Source organism: Chelonoidis abingdonii, chromosome 4 (assembly GCF_003597395.2).
Source record: "Chelonoidis abingdonii isolate Lonesome George chromosome 4, CheloAbing_2.0, whole genome shotgun sequence".
NCBI lineage: Eukaryota > Metazoa > Chordata > Testudines > Testudinidae > Chelonoidis > Chelonoidis abingdonii.
In genome coordinates, this window is record NC_133772.1 from 14,424,474 (window position 1) to 14,445,830 (window position 21,357).

Consider the following 21,357-nt stretch of genomic DNA (forward strand, 5'->3'; position numbering starts at 1 on the left):
CGAATTTAGCGGCTATATCTTCTCTTCCGGGGTGGAGTAGCAAAATCCGATTCTAAAGAGCCGTCTTTATGATCGGATATTACAAGGCGACAACTGTAGTGTACGATGAGGACGGGGTAGCATCGTGACCTGCGTATAAACTTCGAATTTTATCGATCTTCTCATCTAAAATCGATTACTTTAAACACTTTACGTGTGTAAGACCAGGCCTAACATCAAATTCTGGAGTACTTCTTTGATTTTGATCTGCCCTTTCATCCAGAATGCGAAAATTACCATGTCAAGCAACTCATTATATGATAGCATTGCTAATGTGGTTCAGCGACTGTTCTTAAAGGAGAAAATATTAAAAAAAAGATAAATCAAATATAAGATTGCAACTATTTATAAAGACGGATTTATAAAAATGAAGACGTTATAGAGAACCAGATAATCTTCGGAAGTAGGATTGCGAGCATCAATGTCAATGCTGAATAGAGAAATGGCCAGGACATCCCAGCATGAATATCAGATGACTTTTCGTTGGCAGCATCTGTATTGGAAGTATAGGATGCAGAACAAAGCTCTGGCAGCCTTCAGGCTGAGCATTTATGTAAACAACAGATGTTCATAACTGGACTCTTTTGGAAGGCGGTTGGAAAGCATAGGAATCATGTTCAATGCTCGAAATTCTTAGAATTTACAACAAGCGGGCAGTGTCAGGAAGCCTTTCTTAGATACTGATTGAATACAGCAATTGACCGGATAACATAATTTTATGGTCTCTAGAATCTTTCAGGGTACTAGATGTTAAAGGAGAGAATGCAGGTTCTTTGGGTGGATCTTCGCCTACGCCTCGCGGACCTTGGTAAACATATGACTAGATACTTACACTATTAATATAAGCGTTAAACCCAAAGATTGAATTTTATTAAGTAATAATTATGATCATAGTGATATTTGTCCTTTTTAAAAATATTTTTCATCGGGAAATAACATCTTTTGATTTCTCAAATCTCGGGCGTGGGGGGGGTTAGCATGGCCTCTCAGTGATCTTGTCTACACTATGAAAGTAAACACATCATTCTCCACCAGTGGGATGACTTGTGAAAACGGAGTGTGCAGATGGTATTTTACCACTGATCACCCGTCCTTGGCCCGCATAGTTAGATGATGCCGCGATGGTCAGGAGGTTTGTCTAGAGCTAATCTTCGTATCATTGTTGACCGGACCCATTGCGAGCTGCACACGATGATTATGGAACTCATTTTCCTGGTATAAATTCGCTTTGTGTCAGTTTGCTAGCCCGAATACATGTCATAATTCATAATGAGTACGTCAGAAGGGTTCTCAAAGTGGGTGAGTCGGGAATCGCCGTCAGCGGGGTCGTTGACTGTCATACTATACAATTTGGGGATCGCGAAGCGTGTCCATAAGCCCTTCACACCAGGACCCCTGTTTGCATCCAGGCATTTTATAATGGTGTTACAACATAACTTAACAAATGTTTGTTTTAAGTATTGTATACGGGGGTTGCACTACACAATGGGCTTGCTATGTGAAAGTGGGTACACCAATGTACAAAAGTTTGAGAAACCACTGGTCTACTCGTCTGTATGTCCTCACCTGCATTGACAGTGGTGATTTTAGGTCTAGCCACTTGTGCAAGAAAGGGCGTGGCCATAATGACTGTAATACCATGAATATGCAAGCCCACAAGTTCTAAGTGTTAGGAGCGTGCTTTATGAGCATTAGTTGCTAGATCTATGATTCAAAGATAGATAGCTGTACATTAATTTTGAGATTGATGAGAGATGGAGATTAGTATAATGATCGATATCTTATTGATGCTGTGGACTTGAAATAAGTCTATCACTTACTATAGGGTCGCATAGCATGCTTATATATACACCTAGACACTGATTCCAGAATTTCTAGTTGGGGAAAACATGTTCATAGGCCTTGAATTTGTAATACGCCGGAGACTTTAAAATGGCCACTGATCACTTCAGTTCCATCAGATACTACTGGTTTCTGCCACTGGTCAAGACCACTATCACCTGAGCCATGCGTCGCACAGTAACTTCCAGTCCTTGGAAATGTTTGCCTTCGCAGGCTCTATAGTTCCATGCAGATAATGCAATGAGGCACTGCGCGTCCTGTGTGCCCAGCCCCTTCAGAGTATTAAAGAATTACTCTTCTCCAGCTCTCAACATTCCCACAGTAGAAGTTAAAAGTCCCTCTATTCTACTTGAATACCTCAATCTTGATAGTTCACGGTAAGTTGTTGCATCATTTTGGGTGATCTCACGCCTGCACCTATTTTTCTCTTATTTCTTTCCTTCTGTTTGCAAATGCTTGTAACAACCCTGTGGATAATGGATGGAGTGCTCCCAAAACAAAGGCTTCTCATGTCATCTTTCTCTGGATGTAACAGAGAAAAAACCATTGGGATGGAGCAGTAGTTCTAACTGCAATGATGGGTGCTGGAGACAGAAAAAATTTCCACTCTAGGAGAAGACTTTTTTCGGCTTTCAAGAAGGCATGTTCAAAAAGACCCTCGGGTCTTAAGGGGGAAATGTTGCTTAGCAGCAATTTAAAACGCTGTCATGTGCCTTGCCTGCACTATAGGGAAATTCGCTACCTGTTCCAATGTTGCGCGCAATTGGTCATGAGTCAATTTACCAGATATAGCAATGGTGTGTGCAAAATGTTGAGGAAATTCAAATCATTGTAGACAAGAGGCTACTCAGTGTCTAATTGATGCACACATATCTGTATAGTTGAAGCTCATGTTTAAGCCTATTCCTTCTCAAATGTGACTGTAAAATATGTTTTAAAAAAAGTTTAGCTTGTTCTGTTTTTGTCGTGTTTTATGATGTTGACGGTCCAAGCTGCTCTCGTTTTTCAGCACTGTCTCGTCTTTGGCACCCTATTTCTATCACGCACATAAGAAAATCTCGCTGAACTTACTAAAGAATTGAGAGGCAGTGGGAAAATTCTGTACTGCCCAGCAGGGTGAAGATCCCAGAGTCACTGTGTTCGGTTTTAAATGCTAAGATGCTTTCCAGGGCTTACATTGATCTCAAAGCTTTGCCCTGCAGCCACAGTTTATTTTCCTCTGGACGGTCTTCCCTGACCCTAACCTTTCTTTCTACTACAGCATCAGTCCCTCATTCGCTTAAGCAAACGTTCCTTATAGAGAAGGGTCTGATTTTCTCTTTCCAAGGGTGGCGCTGGGTCACCTCACATATGCTTTGAACAGCCCTACTGTCCTCCACTTGCCTCCTGATTTCAGGTAGAAGGGGATATAATAGCGACTCTTGTCCACAGTTTCCGATTGGACGGATGTGCGAGTGGCAAGCTTATAATACTTTAAAGCCTGGAATTGTCTTTAGCTCCGCTTCAGGGTGCTGATAACGAAAATAACTTAATAGAAGTGAAGGTTAGTTGCAGGGACTTTACAAAACAGCGCATCCAAAAGACAAAATTCAGCGCTGCTCTTTTATAGAATACCATTACTTCGGGGTAAGGTTTTTAATTCTGTGCACAGCCTCTCTATATCGCTCATATCTAATACCTCCTACAATGATTCTGAGATCGCTTAGCCCAGCTAAAGAGACTCCCATTATAAACTATAGCGTAATTGGTACTGATGTGACTGTCTCGTAGCATAGGCTCTTCGTCTAAAAAGGAGAGATGGTTTGTTTCAAGTCCTGCGACTGACTTTAGGAAGAGTTTTGGATCTGGGCTGAATTGCAGCATTCCTCCATGGTGGACACCTCTGCTAAATAGGAAAAGTCAATCCAAAACATACTTTCTTCACCTCTATGTTTGTAGTCCTTATTGTGTCTATTAGATTATATAATTCTCACAAACAAGATCACCTATTCTGAGACAATTGCTGGTCTAAAGTACGAGTGACATAGTTGGGAAGTCAATATATCTCCAGCCTTTATATACTTTCCATTCCTTTATGGGTGACGTGAAATGCAAAATATTGAGGAATACTGTTGCCAGCCCCTCTGAGATAACTCTGACAAGTGTTGCAAGTTACTTTAGCTTGCAATTATGCCTGTGGTTATGCTTTAATATGATGTATTTATAAACTTCTTGTCTTCAGGAATGGTTGTTTAGCTGCTAGTATGCTGTGAAAACAGCTGCCCAGTATACCCCCAGGAACTGCTGCAGTTCCAGATGGGGGTGAAACTAATTTCTGTGTATATATAGACCATTTTATTAATCAGAGGAGCACATCCTAAATTAACCCTTCGCCCTTCATTTATCTATCCCTTGCTCTCTTGGCATTTTCCAGTGCAATCCGTGCTTACTTTTCTCCCCTTGTCTTGTGTCTCCTCTCTGATGTGATAATTCCTTCAATGGGATTCCTTTAGTCTATTTGTCTTTTACCTAGATGCTGAGCACCGTATGTCGCTGCCCAACCAAATATATGAAATTCATGTTTGGGGATGAGAAGTAATGTACTTAGTACAAAATGCCTAAAGATTGTATCACCCTTTTAATGAATAGACCTACTGATGCAGGGTGTTTAGAATAAGCGACCACAACAGACCAGAAATGAAAGGATGGTTTCAAAAAAATCTGTTTTGATAGCAGTGTGTGTGTGAGTGCTGTCTTGAGTATTAGCGGTTGTCTGTCACTAATCGTTGAGCAACTTGAAAAGCTGACCAATCACAAAAGATTAGAAATTTTCGTGTTGGTGTTGGAGATTTTTTTCATCCTGCCAGACCTTGCCTTTCATGAGATTGCAACATGCATGTGTGCTCAACATATCTGGTTTGGTCGCCATATAGTCAACCACAGTTTAGTACATCCCGAAACTTTCATTTGCCCTGGGATATTTCTGCTGATGCGTGCTGCTTCTTAGTAATAGTTTTGGCGTTTACAAGCTGCGCAGTCAGTTTCCGGGTAGCTGAGGGAACTCTGTCCATTTAACTTTGTAATCTACTTATTGCATTGGTAGAGTCTGTGCCTTTGTAGTGTACTTTTGAAAACATAATAAGGACATCTCGTCATGTTGCACTTCTGGTCCTCCTGCATAGATTTGTCTCTGAGCAGCTCTTCCCATACTTTGTTAGCTCTTTGCAAGTAAGCAGGAGAGACTGCAGAGTTTTTGTAATGAATTAGGATGTGAACCTACATGAGAGTTGTACAATGAGGTGCTTAGGTTACTTCGAATAGTGTGATCTAGTTTTGCTTCTCTAACCTCTGTAGTTCTCCATGGTCATGGCTTTCCTAGAAAGACCCATCTTTTAATCAGTGTAAAATCTCAGCTACGGATGTGATTACCCTTTAGCTCTCATAAACTGTGTACTCAGATACGTTGGTATGGGCGGGCTCGACCTATTGTGGTAGGAGGGCATATGGAAGCTGGGACATTGGGCAGCGTGGTTGCGGGGGATACAGGAACATTTTCTAGATGGTTGGCGGACAATACAAGAATTGTGCAGGCTTGGCGTATCAGGCTTGCACACAGCCTGTTGGTAGCTATCAGGCCGAAAGGTGGAGATTAAGTGTGTGTGTGTCTGTACTGAATGTACTAGCCCTGGAACTGGCCCTATGGTGGAAAGGTGCAAGAACTGAATGGGAATAAGACAACGCCAACAGATCACTCCTCAGGAGATATGGAGAACAGGGTGTCTAAGTGGATTATGAGCATGAACGGCCAAGATCATTAAAATGGACAAGGTTTTTATTCCTGACCCTTCATACCTTAAGTGAGAATGTTTTCATACTCTAGCAGTCACTCAACTCTCCCACATGTCTTTTATAGAGAGGATATTAATCATGCTTTGAGATCTTTTATGAGAACCTGAGCACAACTCCAGTTCTGTGTTTTGTTTCATCTTAATGGGTATCTACAGTGAATACTCCTTCAATTAATACTTAGATTCTCTACTGTGTTCGTGTCGTGCGAATGCTGTTCATCGCAGCCTATTTCTCCAAGTTGAGTGAGAATATGTGAGCTTATTACATCAATTAACTAAACTTTTCATTCAGTCTCGTCATGTGAGATGCGCTTTTTATTCATTCAGTTATGAGAACTAGAGATCATGTGTCTTCATAAAGTTGTAAGTATACGTTTTTACCAGACCTTCGAAGCAAACCCTGTAGAGAAATGAGTTCTCTTCCGAAAATTAGTTAAAATATGCATTGTTTGTGTAACTTAAGCCTGAATAGCTTATATCCTGGTCTACAAAGGGAAAGGCCAGGAATGCAGAACTCCTGTTGCTCCTGACAGGGTAACAGGTGGCAGTGTGTGTCAAAAACTTATAGTTCCATTTTTTCTCTGAATGTGTATTATTGACGAGTGCGGGAAATCCTCCTTACATGGGCAAGAGTGGTTACTCAAATAATCTCCTTCAGTTTATTATGACTCAAACGCCATTCATAACGAGCATCAAACAAATGCAGTATTCAGTGTATCCTGGGGCAGTACTAATAGGAAATGCTTGGATTTATATACGTTAAAATACCAGCAGTTGCAGCTTCTTCAGTACTGACATTGTTATATTCTGGTCTTGCTGTTGTCTGTCAGCAAGGTTGCTGCACGTGCAGTACATAAACTGACAAAGCCTGAATGAGTGTGTCTTAAATAGAATATCTTATGGCGCTCTTGTGTAAATCTAGCCGTCCACAATGATCCCAGAGTACCCTCGAACCGTTTAGGCGCGATGCCACAACGCCCTAGGTATCATGTCCCACCCTGGTACTTTTCGTCAATAAGTCTGAGGCTTACTGAAACTCCCCCAAGTATATCCACCAGCTTGGTGTATTTGGGCCCCCGAGGTCAAGGTAGGTTAAGTTGATACTTTAGGGGGCTCTTAGACCTCTCTCCTCCCTTTCCTCCTCTCTGGTGTCCCCAACCTCCTGTGGTGGCGACACCCACATCCCAATCCATTGCGCTGCTAGAAAGCAGGGGGAAATAGACTCCTATCCACCTTCGCTCTCAGGCTTGTCCTCGCGGGCTAACCTGTGTGACCAAGAAACCTCAGCTTTTCTTGCTTTCCTCAGGAACAATGAGATGCAAAATAAAACCCACCGCTGGGCTCTGCTCACCCCCTTGCTCCGGAACTAGGAAACTGTAACCACCAGAGACACAGAGTAGAATCTTGTCGTCTCTTCCCCGTAATTCTCTTTTATCCCTGGACGCTACCAAATAGTTGAAAATATAGTGCCTCACGCCTGGCTTTTCCCTTTGCCACTCCATAGGAAAAAGAACTTTCATAAGGTTTTAAAAGAATAACCTATTATAGAAAAAAAAGAGGAAAATATAAATGACAGATCATCATATGCATAATAGAAACTCAATAACGGTCTTGGCTTAGAAATAAAATATAAAGAGCAAGTGGTCTGATTTAAATAAGAGAGCCCAATTAGCCACAACAACAAACTTGAATCATTTCGGTAGAATACACCCAAAAGTACCAAGTCGATAGCTGATTATCTTCGCTGGTCTCTGGGTTACTTTACAGAATGTTTAGAAAAGTTTATGGAAGCTGAAGGGAAGAAGATCTAGTTTACCTCATAAGCTACGGAATAAACAATTACATACTCAGATCCACCGATTGAACAAATTCGCGCCCTGACTTTGTTAGACACCAGCATAGGTATTCCATTCACTGACTATAGGATTTCGCCTCTGGTCAGGTAGATCTCATGTTACACCTTTTCAAGTAAAGAATACTATAACCCGTTACCTTATCCTTATGATCCAGTTTAGGACAGCGGCTCTCACACCATCCGATTGTATTTTGAAATATGCGCTAGGATAAAATCACTAGACCAGATATCTCCAAGCTCCCCCTCCTCCTTTAACTATATTTTAGTACTCCAGAGTTTGAAATCATGATCAATCACAAGCGTCGATCTCATCTTCCTTCTGGTGTGGTTTTAATTGAAGGGTAGAGAACAAGACAAACATCCAAGTTCGCATATCACTGGACTTTAACTAATAATTCTCGTTTTAGAAACTTTATCCTATTTGTATATTGAACATCCATCTCTTAGCCTATATGAGCTACTCACCATAGCAATGCCTTGAAGGGCGTTGTACACTCTCGCATTATATAGTGACATAATTCATTCAATCGGATAGTAGCCTAAGCAACTGAACTCGATAGATTGGAGCCCCATTATATTCCAGGATACGGTGTCCAATAACAGAATAGGTTAGAAGTTTCATCTGATTTGGCACTATAGTTCTTTCCAATCTAATAGGCCGCCGTAAGGTGGCTTATGGGTCTCAACACACAAAGTGGAATGTCGTGAATAAATGCGACTGTAAGCTGACGAGTTTACTATCCAGGTATTGTAAGAGTGTTTTGTGTAGTTTTGGGTGTTTTATGTGTAGTGAGCATAAACTAAATGTGTGAGCAGTGACTAGTGGAACAGAGGTCTAGGTGAGCAGGCAGATTCTGATGGCTGGATCATTAGGACGTACTCAGAGTTGTGGAGTGAAACTGAAGATAGTAAGAATTTGTAGGGAGTAGTAGGAGAGAGGAGTGGAGCAAACAGGACATCAGCTCAAAGCTACGAGAAGTCCAAATCAAAACTGTAGGCCAACGCTCTACTCCATGAGTCGAAGAGGTCTCCTGCTATTTCGCTCCGACTGGCTGAGTCTGCAACTGGCGCCCCTTTCTGCACACTCTCTAGGTGATACATGACAGCGTGTAGTGAAATCTGTTTGGAGGTGATTGCTATCCCACGTAACGTGGTATGCACACACGGTGTGTTTGTGGGGACTGCACATCTTAGTTTGCTTGCTAGAGGGAATGGGAGTCTGAGTTCTAAATTTTTACTTCGGTTACTGCTGTGACGAACTCTTACATCTCTGCGGTAAAGCCAAGTTCCATCTGGAGTCTAATTAAAAATCTAATTTACTGGGTCTACCTCTCGAGGAAGGAATGACTGACGACATTTACCCAGAACCACCCGCGACAATAATGATTCAACCCAGAATTCCAAGGGGCGGGGGAGACTGCGGGAACTATGGGATAGCTACGGAAAAGCTACCCACAGTGCAACGCTTCAGAAATCTACGTTAGCCTCGGACCATGGACGCACAACGCCGAATTACTGTGCCTAGTGTGGCCGCATGAAAATCGAATTTATAATATGTTTTATAAAACCGATTTTAGCTAATTCGATATTATCCCGTAGTGTCGACGTGGCCTTAGACTGAAAGGTGTGAGGGCCGAGGGTCTGAGAACTCCCACAGTGGTTGGATGAACCATTCGGTAGTTGGTAGAAACTACACTCTGCGTTTTTCTCATGCTTATGTTAAGGAACCTTAAGACTGAAGGCCAGTCACAGCAACATCTGCTGCAATGCATGTGGAGAATGACTAGTGTTCTGGGTGGCTCAGTTTCTGAGTGCCCAAATTCGGATGACTTAAAGGGGCTAAATTTTGCAAGTGCTGAGTATCCACCTTTTGAAAGTCAGGCTCCAGCAGCTTAAGAAACTGGGCTGCAAAGGAAACAGCTCTTATTTTTGTTTTGAACATTCCATGATCTAAGGGAATATCTAGCAAGGGGTACTAAAAAAAAAAAGTTCACCAAATAAGTACCTCTAATACAAATATTCTCGCTCTTCAGTCTTCTCTACCTGAAATTTCCCTTTAAAGAGGAAAAAAAGGGTCGAAGTTGACAGCTCCAGGAGACGTGGACTGGTGGTTAAAAGCAAATAAAATCTAAGTTCTCTTTCTGACTGTCATCAACTCATGCGCCACTTTGGTTAAGTCAATCTGTCTCTGTTTCCCAAGCTGTAAAATGGGGACAGCAACCACCCACCTTGGTAAACCACTCAGATGCTCCAGTGACGGTGATTATATAATATTGTGCAAACACATACACAACCCGTTCCAATCCACCACTGTCTATTCATAGCTTATTGCTGGCAGCCAGTAGTCTAGGTTACAAAATATCCCCTAAAAGGAAGGGAGCAGCTGCCTCAAACCCAAGCTCATGAGGTGGCCATGCCTAACAGAAACAAACCTCACACACCACACACACAAGTCTGCACCTCACAGTGCCCACGTCTAGTGCTCTGTTTTCATACGGCAGTGTGAATGGTGGCGAAATCATTTCAATTTCAAGGCTGAAACTTTGGGCCTGCTGCTTTTGACAACATTCCATTACATGAACCCATGTACAATAACTTGGCAATTACATGGTAGCTTTTGATTATGGAAGTACATGCAAATTATAGGGTAATTGCCTGACAAATTTTCTCCTTTGTTTGTTTGAAGTTTGTTAGGCCACCTAAAAATTGCCAGTGACAATTGCAAGTGACATGGTAACATGCCATTAAACAACATGCTATCTTGTGACATAATTACCATGTTATATGAAGGAACATGCTATTATTGTGTATATTTAGGATTCTGCCCTCTCAATTACAGAGTTGCCACGTGGTTGTGTGTCCTGGAAAGTCATGCAATACCATGGATATCCACCAGGACAGAAGTCTGACAGTTGGATTTGCTCAGTCTTTTAGGAAGGTTTAGGTTTGAACAGGACTTGAAACATCTGTATAAAAAAAAACTTTTGGCTCAATTCCATCTTCACTGTTTAGAAGAGAATAGTGTTTGTGATAGTTAATTATGCTTTGAACTCAACCACAACTAGCAAGGCTGTAACCACAAAGCAGTCACTCAAAAGGCTGAGTCACAATAGCACTCCATTAAATATTAACGACAGGTGTATTCAGTGCTTGAAACCCAGCCTGAAAGGGGGCTTCTAGGAGGGAAGATGATAACATCTGTGTTTAATGAACAACACTCATTCAAGGTTCTGCCTCATTTAGATTTATCATATTTCTAAATTTGTCCAACAGGACAGACTCCTCCTCCATGATATAAGGACATTTATGTCACGTTGCTATTGAGTGATATGCAATGTAACATGGCAGTGCTGCAACAAAACATGGCCACATGGAGACGTTTTACTCTTGACCCTGGTAGCATTGCTTGCACAAAGCAAGACTACATAGACAACTAAGATGATGGCACAAATAGCCGAATTCATTCCATTCAGAACGCTGCTGGTAAAGTTGCCTCCCTTTTGCAGCTCTGCCTGATTCTCCAAGTTCAAACTCTTCAATGGATTTCCCCTTGTACTATTCCACTGGTCTCATGTTTTTGCCCTCCCTTCAAGGCCCACTCCTGTTGTTGTTTCTTTTAACTCCTGCTTTGTGAGCCTGTCAGTTTTCTAGTTTCTCTCTTTGTAGTCTTCTTCCATGCTGCCCTGTACACCCAGAGCAGCCTCCTCCTCCCAATGCATCAGGAATGCTTCTTCAAAACACTTCTGTGAAGCCTCTCAAAAATAATTTCTTTAAACACTTCTCTATATCATGTCAAACTTATTCCCTTATCTGAAAAACTGGCATCTCATCCATTTAGTCTATGTCTAAGACAATAAGCTAATGGAAGGAAGTGGTTCTAAAGTTTTTAAAGATCCAAACATCCTCCTGGGCCTCAAAAGAGTAACAGTTGCTAAGTGGCTAACCTAAACCCATATGCCCCCTCCCTCTTAACCATATACAAGGACTAGGAGACCATGTGCCCAGTAGTTACAGCAAAGGATTGGGATCCAAGTCCCGGCTGCTAATCCACACAGAGCCAAATAGTCACTATGGTATGTGACCTCAGAGAAGTCATTTCAGTTCACAGTGCCTCACCCAGTCAACTTAAGGAAGAGAGTGTTAAAATGACAGTCCCCACTGAAAACCGCATGTTGCATCTGTACACAACTTTATGCAAAAATATAACTGGTTAATTTTAAAGGGAGTTGATTTGAAGACAAAGATGCTGTGTCTGAGGAGAGACTTGAGGCTTTTTTCTAGCCATGTTATTCCCTGACCCTACCATCATCAACATTCCTGTCTCCTTGCTTTCCTTCACATTGCACAATTCTAACTAGGACATCCCACAGCAAGAGGCAATGCTTAAACTACTAACTTTTCCCCCTGATTCTGCTGTGCACTGTTTAATAGTTTGAGAGTGGCTGCAGTTCAGTGGTAGGTTAAGCTATTACAGTACATCTAGGTCTAAATCATGTAGACCTTACAATAGATAAAGCTAGCATGTGAGCTTTGCAAAGACCAAGAATGATTGCGCGATTTAGTCTCTGGTGTTCCAAGTGCTTTGGGATGCTACCCAAGTATGCAGTATTCAAGACAGGCCCCATCCCCTCCAGTCATCTACTAGCCTTGAGCATGGTACCTTTGTGCACTAACCAGCCAAGTGACTGAGCCTGCAGGATCTAATGTTGCTTGCTTCCTTAGATAGTATTTTTAAGTATTGATTGCCTTAACATCTACGAGATAGAATGATGGCTAACCAAAACTATACAAGAAACTACCCAGAACAGTTTGTTTCAAAACATTTTTCACTGCTGTGACCAGACAATCATCCATATCTACTCCTCCAGTGAGGATAATCTAAAGGGGAAAAAACCCAAAGTCTGACCAAAATTTTGCCCTGAAGACTGCCAAGTATGCGCTTCAACAAACTACTACAGTGAGCACAAGTTCAAAAGGCCAGAAGGCTTCCCACTGAAAATGCTCTGCTCCAGCCTGGAAAAGTCAGCATGAGAGAAGGAATGACCAACAGGATTCCTACAGCCAGTCTTAACTATGGCTACAGGATGTCAAGTGAAAAGCTAAACTAATAAGTTCTTAGAGCATTTAGGATTACACCTTGAATTGCAGCTGGAAGAGGGATGGGCACTCAATACAGAAACATGTGAAGATGTTATGTGCTAATAATTCATAGATTATTAGGGTTGGAAGGGACCTCAGGAGATCTAGTCCAACTCCCTGCTTAAAGCAGGACCAATCCCCAAATGGTCCCCCTCAAGGACTGAACTCACAACCCTGGGTTTAGCAGGCCAATGCTCAAACCACTGAACTATCCCTCCCCCCAACTCCTGTTGGCCTGTCCAACTCCGACTGGCTGCATTCTGCACTAGCCGGGCCCTTTTAATCCTTTTGTCACTAGGCGAAACTGCTCTTTATTTTTGAAGAGTTATTAGAAATACAAAAATAGGCTCTTTAAAAAAAGATCACATGCACTGAAACCACCTACTGCAATACTCTGCCTAATACTTTTGAAGAACAAACAGTGCAGCATCATTTAGGACCCTGCTGGATTTTTATTAATCACTTCCATATAAAAGAGCCAATCAAAGCCTCAAACAAGAGGATAGCAGTGTACACCCTTCCAACACCCTTCCAACAACATTAGATTGTTAATGCAAGTGCATTTCCTTTGGGAGGTTTTATACCATCATTTAATATAAATGTATCTTCTCAAATTTCATTGGTAAAACACGAACAGTCTAATCAGGATGTAGCAGAATTAATCACCATTCAAGACATGACTTTCACCCATTTTTAGTGGTGTCTGCAGAAAGCACACAGCTTTCAGTTCCACAAAAGTTTTTACTGCTGCTGGAAAGGAGAGAAAAAAATCTTCAAGGCACAATTATGGTTCTATAAATACATAGAAAAATTCTCTGGCAACCTCTGTTTAATAGCTCTGCTTAGAGGTCAGACTTTGTGGGTGATATAATGCAGTGTGTGTTTTAATGAGGATGTTTGCATTAAGTATCAGTTTGGCAGAGAAAAAAGGTGAGTTACATCAAAGCTGTATTAAAAAAAGGAAGTCAAAGGGTGACTATTTAAGGGCTTTCAGAAAAAGCTTTCTAGTATAAAAAGGGAAATTGCTCCCCCACCAGCAACAACGTGTATCCCCAAATACAGCAATTAAAAAAGCCCAGTAAAAGATATAATGCTGTGATCCAACCCTGGCTAGAATTTAAACAAACTATTTTGGGTGGAAGCAGATCCAGATGGATCCCTTCAGGAAAGAAAAAAAAAAAAAAGCTGATCTGTCCAAAACTGAAGTGATTCATATCCCAAGACTACTTTTGCCTGGAGTTGCCACCACAGCTGCTATCTTGACAACAAAACATGACAAGCTTTCTGTATGTTGGGATATCAGCTGCAGCAGTGCCATCCAAGAAAGCCAGGATAAGGGACTCCTTTGTTCTGATGATCTGGCCACAAGATGGTCTCCAAATTTTAAGCTGCTCTGCATTCTCTGCATTATATAAACTTGTGTGCACACTCCCACCAGCATTCCAGCACTATGCATATACATACTCTAGCCTAAATAGTAGTTAATAAGATGAATAGACATTTTTGTCTGATGGCAGAAAGGAAAATATCAGTGGTTTGTCACATCAAACCAAGTTCTGCACATGCTGGGTAATCCCACTCAAGCATCAAACTCATCACAACACAGGGCGGGGAGGGAGAGAAGCAGCCAAGGAAACATGTTCAGGGCACCAGAATGTGATGTTTTAATCAAGTGAGAACAGTGCAAACCCTGATCTAAAAACAGGAGCTGCACTACAGAAGCAACTAAAATAACCTGGTCAGAACTGTATTGGATTGTCCTGTTTTGCATGTTGTCTTCAACTCCAACTACCAACTCCCCAGGTAGGGACTCACTTGTTTGGGGCACTTCTTCAATCATGTAACACCCTAGACACCCACATGGATATATAAATGAAAAATCTTCTCTGGTTTCCTCCCACTTCATGGTGTTATCATGGTAGAATCAAAGAAGCCAAAAGTCTTTTACAGACTGACCTGGATCATATGTAAGCTCCACTGGAGACTCATACTTTGATCTGACACACAAATCTAGCTTTAGTATTTTTAACCTGCCATCACCTTAGTATCTAGGTACCATACACAAAAATTTGGATCTCCTCCTCCAGCCAAAAGTAGCATTAACTCTACCTCGCCATTGTTTATGCTGCTTTCTTCCCAAGGCCAGGATCAAAAAAGTGATGGCATTGCAGAAGTAAGGGTTTTCTTAGGAGTATACTAACCCCTGCCCCCAGAACTGAGGAGTTTTACTTAATGGATTTTTAACTAAAAAGAGATATAGCAAACACAATAAATCTATAATATTAGAAAAAAGGATTCCCTTAAGAGCCAAGATAAACGACCAACACATCTAGAGAAGAGCTCTGATTCTGCCCTTCACTTTATACATGTGTCAGCTCCCTCATTAAGTTATTCTCTATTTTCCACAATCCACCATTCCATTCCACCAGCAATATTTGTGCTAATCCAGCTAATTAACTAACACATAAAAGGGAAACTACTTTTTTCAAACACACACCTGGGTCACTTGGGAGAATAAGGATTTTCCCCTTTAAGTTCCTAACAAAAGGGACATGCTGCCCCCTTACCTCCCGTGCCACCCCCCCAACATTCAATATTTCAGCTCTCTCCTCCTATCCCCATGACCAGCCTCCAGAAGGAACTTTGCAAAACTCTACTTGAATTGCTGGTCTTTCGTGCTCCTTGTTTTAGCCAGGAATCTCTCAGCCAACTTCTCCAAGTTCCTTGAGTAATCCATCTCGATCTCTGCCTTCTTGCGGAAGAAATCCTGCAAGTCCTGAAGTAGCTGGACTCGAAGCTCGCACTGTTGGTCGAGGCATTTCAGCTGCTCAATGAGTTGGGTGCGAATCTCTGAGCAAGGAGAGAACCGAACAAAATACCAAGTGTTAAACAGAAGCCCAACAAAGGAAAACCAAATGATAAAAGTTACCTTGTAAATCACGGCTAAAAGAGCTCTCCCTCCCCACCAAAAGATCACCAAAAGCATCTAATTAACTGTGTCCATAGTTAGTAAATGGTTACAATTACCTTTAGGTGACTATGGCCACAAGATGAAAGTAAGGTGATCTAGAACCCAATATTGTGCATTTACAAGCAAAGCTCTGCTGCTGCTAATTTCATCAATCCTAAATGTCAAGAACATATCTGGCATTAAGAAACTGTCATTTCTCAAAAATGTCCTCAATCTCAGCCTGGGTAAGGACTGCAAAGCTGCACTGTTTCCTCTTCCCTGTACCTCAGAAAAATCACTCCACAAAGTCTCTCAGTCAAACTCCTTCGCTAACTATTCCTGAGGCAAAACCAAAGGAGCTGTGTACCTTTTGGGTATTCCCCAAAGACACTAATTTGGGATTATTCAGTTAAGTGCAGTTAATGTGCAACCTCCATTATTAACACAGCACCACCCAACTGATAAAACCCCTGTTTGGAGGAGCCAATCAGACAGCATTTCCACTTGGACAAAGCCTCCAAAAGTAACACTTTCTTTTAAAAAAGGATCTCTCCAAACAATGTGTTTACACATGTATGCCATCCATAAGCATGTTCAGGTAGAAGTGTTCTTTAACGCTGTTTATGAAGCAATACCAGTTTGCATTTATATGGCATATTTCATTTAAGATTTCAAGGCATTTTACAAATGTGAAATTAACCCGTGAAGTTTTTGGAGATAGGCTGTTAATCTCATTTTACTGATGGAGAAAATATGACACAGAATGGCTAACAAGTAGCCCACATTCACAGAGTGAATCAACGTGAAGCAGAGATGTCACAGTCCCTTGCTTTAAAAAAAAATATTATATATATTTTCTTGTTGTGTTAATTGCTAGAGTTGGAAGCTAAATATTCTCCTAGTAACTCAATAACTGCCAATTCTGATCAGAATTGGCAGTTATTGAGTTACTAGGAGAATATTTAGCTTCCAACTCTAGCAATTAACACAACAAGAAAATAATAAAAAAATGTACTTTCATCTGAGGATCTCTCGGCACTCAGACATTAATTAGAGCTGCCTATTATCACTGGTGATTTGCTGTTGCTTCTTCCTAAGCATTGAAAAAACATGTTGTTCCAGGACTGAATTTAAACTGCAATGTAAGTTAGCAAATGAAGTACTCAGCATTCAGGTCTTCTACATGCACAGCTTTGTTTATGCCTGTGGATTGCACGGATGCAAAGCTTTATGATAATGGTCTTATTTTGGGTTGTGGTTGGAAAGTACTTATTCCTAGAATGATCCATTTGAAAAACGTAACACAGATATTGAAGTAGATTAACAAGACCATTTTTAATGGCACTACAGACAGACAAATTAATAAACTTAAACATTAGAGCAACCAGCTTTGCTTGCCTCCCTGAGCACATCTGTCCTCTTGTCACTGACGGAAACATACCAGCTCTAACCACTTTACCCTGCCAATGCACCACAAAGACCAGCAGGACAGTGTGAACAAGAAACAGTTCCATGGAGTTCAGTGATAACTCTCAAGCAAAGTGATCATGCACCCTTATTTGGGGGCAGGACAGAGGGAGAAAGGGGGAACAGTGGTAAGGGGTTTTGTTTCAGGTCGCTGTTTTTTTCCCCCCAAAAGTCAGGATTAGTTAATTTTTTTCTTCAAGTTATGTGATAACTTCGGGCTCTCAAATTTGAGTTGACCTTTGTAAAAGTGTTAAAATTGCAAGTCTTGTTTTCCAGGCAGTTTACCATCCAAGGCAATTCAGAACACACAGTTCAAGGAGCAGATAAAGAGTGTGATTCCTCCTAGCTCCCCTCCCAAGCTCCCTTCTCCCCATAAATGCAACATGAGGGCAAACCTGGTTAACTGTATTGTTTTCTGGTTGGAGAACTCATGCATCTTCTATCCCTCTGTCAGGGAAAATAAAATTACAAGCAAATATGCAAACGTATAGTTGTGCGCATTTATTTTCCGTCAAAACACCACGCCGCATTCATTCCTTCAGGCAGAGGAAAGTGTCAATTACACCTCCTTCCCCTAGTGTGGCCTGCAACAAAACACAGGATGGGGTTCACACTCTGGGAAAGGTACCACTGCCATCTGTTCTACAGTCAGGGATAGATTCCATTTCCATCAGGGCTGAATAGAAGCCAAGCCAGGGGGGACCACAATGGACAGGCAAACAGTATTCTTTTAAGTGCACACTGATCATGACCCATGGGCTTCTTGAAAAGGGCCACTGAAACCATTCATGCTGCCAGCCATGGAGTAACCTACATAAGCAAAGTTTTAAAACACACCTCACATTTTATATCTCCTGCAAATTTGTGATACCCTGCTGCACATCCATTCCCACATGGCAGTAACATTTCAGGATTTACAGGGGTTGGAGGAAGCAAGACACTTAACGCTAACAAAATTTACTAGCAGTTATTTAATGGTTGACACTCGGTCTACGCTACATTTCTTCCCCATTTGGCTTTCTCCCCATTTACAAAAGCAATAATGGATTTGCAAAGCTTTGTACGCGTGATGAGCCTATTAACGTGCTATGCAAATAGACCTCTTTTCCATCTGTGGCTTTGTCAGTAAGACTGATACAGGAATGAAGGTGAGCCAGCTATATATAATAGACCGAGGAACAGACTGAGCATTCCATAAGGAATGTGCAGTAATTCAGTGTTTCCTTGGTGTAATGAATCAGTTCCCTCACCACTTAACCTAATAGTCATTTGCAAGTCTGCCATTCTTATACCGAACATCCTGCAAAGCCAACTGCATTAGCGAATTTCTCCTCCTCCCACCCCTCACCCCCCTCAAGTAAAACTGATGGTCACACACAGTCAGGTGGTGTTGCTATGTGGTAACTAAGGAAAGACTCATTGATTTCAATGAACTTTGCCTCAAGCTCTAAACCTTTAACAAGGTAAAAAAATCATAGCTAGCACACACACAGGTAACAGAGGCACCTGAAAAGTAGATTCCGATCTGTGTCCCAGTAAAAATGGCACAAGCATGATGCATGCAGCAAGTCAGTGGCATGCAATGGGTTCTATTAAAGGTGGAGTAGACAGCTGTGTTTGTTTTTTTTAAAGTAAGGGGTTCTATTACCAGAGCATGGGGGAGGAGCACAGCAGTGCCAAGTACTTCTAGAGCCGGGGGGTGGGGGGGGATCTCAAACTTCATTGCACTCTAACCTCCTTCTAACAAAAATTACTACACAGCCCCAGGAAGGGGGACTGAAGACTGAGCCCCGCTGCCAAAGACTGAAGCTAAAGCCTGAGTCTCGCTGGCCAGGGCTGAAGCCCTCAGGATTTGGGTAAAGCCTTAGGCAGTGGGGCTCAGCATTTGGCTTCAGCTCCAGGCTCCAGCAAGTTTAACGCCAGCCCTAGTGACCCCATTAAAATAGGGTCGCGACCTACTGTGGGGTTCCAACCCACAGTGAGAGCTGCTGATCTACAGCCTCGCCCTCTTTCAATGCCTCAATTTTAGAGGGCTCTATCAAACAGATTTTAAAATTATTTGTTAATTAATTGATCTATTGCTTGTAGATGCTTCCTCCAAATGCTTGGAAAGGAAAATGCCTCTTCCTCCCTATTTTTGTAATATCTTGGTTTTTTTACATTTAGTGCAAATTAGTGATTATTTTCACCCTATGGTTCCAAAATAGCAGTTAAAAACTAAAATGGCATATTCTGTTTGCACCATTATTTATGCACCAAGTGCCCTATGGACTGCAGCCCAGGTCCTGACAGGTCTGTTAGTGAATCAGTGCTCCAGAGTACTGACAGTGGCTCAATTTTCCCTTCAGTTTTTTTTTTTTTTTAAAACAGCGGAGGAAGAAAAATATGTTTCCAGTTCCATAAGCAGAGCCAATTAGATAGGCAGAACTGTAATGTCTCAATGCGTGGATGAAACATGCTGTTTGAAGGAGGAATTTAGGTTTATTAGGAACTGGACACCCTTTTGGGGAAAGGAAGAGTGTATACAGGAAGCGCCAACAAAAATCAAAATGGAAAATGACTGCTAGAATGTAAGGGCTGGGGAAAGACGACAGGCGTGTAGGAGCACACAGTTCAGACATACGCATCCCTTAGGGAAGGATTTATTAAAGGTGATACTCTATATCCTAGCAAAGAGGAGATGACAGAAGTTGATAAAGTACAGGTAGGAACTGAAGAATGGAAAGAAAAGGAAATAAAGAATCCCATTCAATTACACCACATGAAGGCAGACAACCAAATATTGACAAATATGATAAGTGCTTGTATACAAATTACCGAGTAGGTCACACTGGTGGGAAGTGGCACTACATGTGAAAGAAAGCAATAGCAAATGTACTAAAAACCTTAAATGAATCCAACAATACCATAGAATCTCTATGGATAGAAATTCCAAGCATTAATGAGGGTATATAATACCAAGCAGGAATACAATACCAAGCACCTGACAGGTCCTTGACTCTGACTGAAATGCGTAGAGAGATTAGAGATCCTGCAAAACCAGAAAACCCAATAATAATGGATAAGGCTATGATTTAGACATGGGTGTTTTTAGTAAAAGTCATGGACAGGTCACTGGCAATAAACAAAAATTCACGTCCAGTGATCTGTCCATGACTTTTTACTAAAAATACCAGTGACTTAATCTTGAGGTCAAGGGGGATGGTCACTGGCGGGGGGAGAGGGCTCTGTGACAGACAGAGCCCTAATAATTGGGGATTTCAACTAGTTCCATATTGTCCGGGTACATGTCACCTTAGGACAGAATGCAGAGAAAAATGTATTCACCATTAATGACGGCTTCCTGGAGCAGCCAATTATGGAGCGCACAAAGGGAGAGGCAGTTCTTCATTCAGACCTAAGTGGTGCACAGGATTAGGTATCAGAGGTGAACCTAGCTGAACTACTCAGTAACAGTAAGCATAATTAAATTAAACTTAACATCTTTGTAGGGGGAATAATTCTGAAGAAGACCACCACAGCTGCATTTAACTTCAAAAAAAATGAGGAAGCTAAACAGAAACTAAAAGGAGTAGTCACAGGAGGAAAATGCATGCAAGCTTCATGGAAACTTTTTTTTAAAATGCTATAATAGAGGCTTAAATTATATGCACACCTCAAATAAAAAAATACTAAAAAGAGGACCAAAAAATGTCACAGTGACTAGACAGAGCAAGAGAGGCAGTGAGAGACAAAGACATCCTTTCACAATTGAAAGTGAAATCCTATTGAGGAAAACAGAAAGGAGCACAAGCATGTGGACACAGGTGATCTAGTGGATATAGTGGTCTTAGACTTTTAGAAAACCTTTGACAAGGTCCCTCAAAGGTTCTTAAGGAAAGAAGGCAGGCCTGGGGTGAGAGAGATGCTTCCCTCATGGATCAGTAACTGGTTAAGAAACAAAAAGGATAGGAATAAATGTTAAGTTTTCACATTGGAGAGAGATAAATAGCATGGTCCCCCAAACATCTGTACTGAGACCACTGCTGTTCAACATATTTCATAAAGGATCTGAGAAGAGTGGTAAAATACCAAGGTGGCAAAGTTTGCAGATGATACAAAAAGTTACTCAAGATAATTAAATCCAAAAAATGACTAGGAAGAGAGTTACAAAGCAATCTCACAAAACTAGGTCACTGTACACAGCGGTAGCTCCAGGCACCAGCGCTCCAAGCATGTGTCTGGGGCGGCAAGCTGAG

The 21,357-nt window shown here is 41.5% G+C and overlaps 1 protein-coding gene across 3 annotated transcripts in view; it reads right to left on the reverse strand.

Moving 5' to 3' along the window:
* The window catches only part of SRGAP2 (SLIT-ROBO Rho GTPase activating protein 2), a 245,483-nt gene that overhangs the window by 138,837 nt on the left and 85,289 nt on the right, over window positions 1-21,357 (reverse strand). For all 3 annotated transcript variants that reach the window (XM_075064850.1, XM_032792531.2, XM_075064849.1), the window contains exon 2: window positions 15,360-15,552. In XM_075064850.1, coding sequence (XP_074920951.1) covers window positions 15,360-15,552 — 193 coding nt within the window. The remainder of the gene's footprint in view (window positions 1-15,359; window positions 15,553-21,357) is intronic.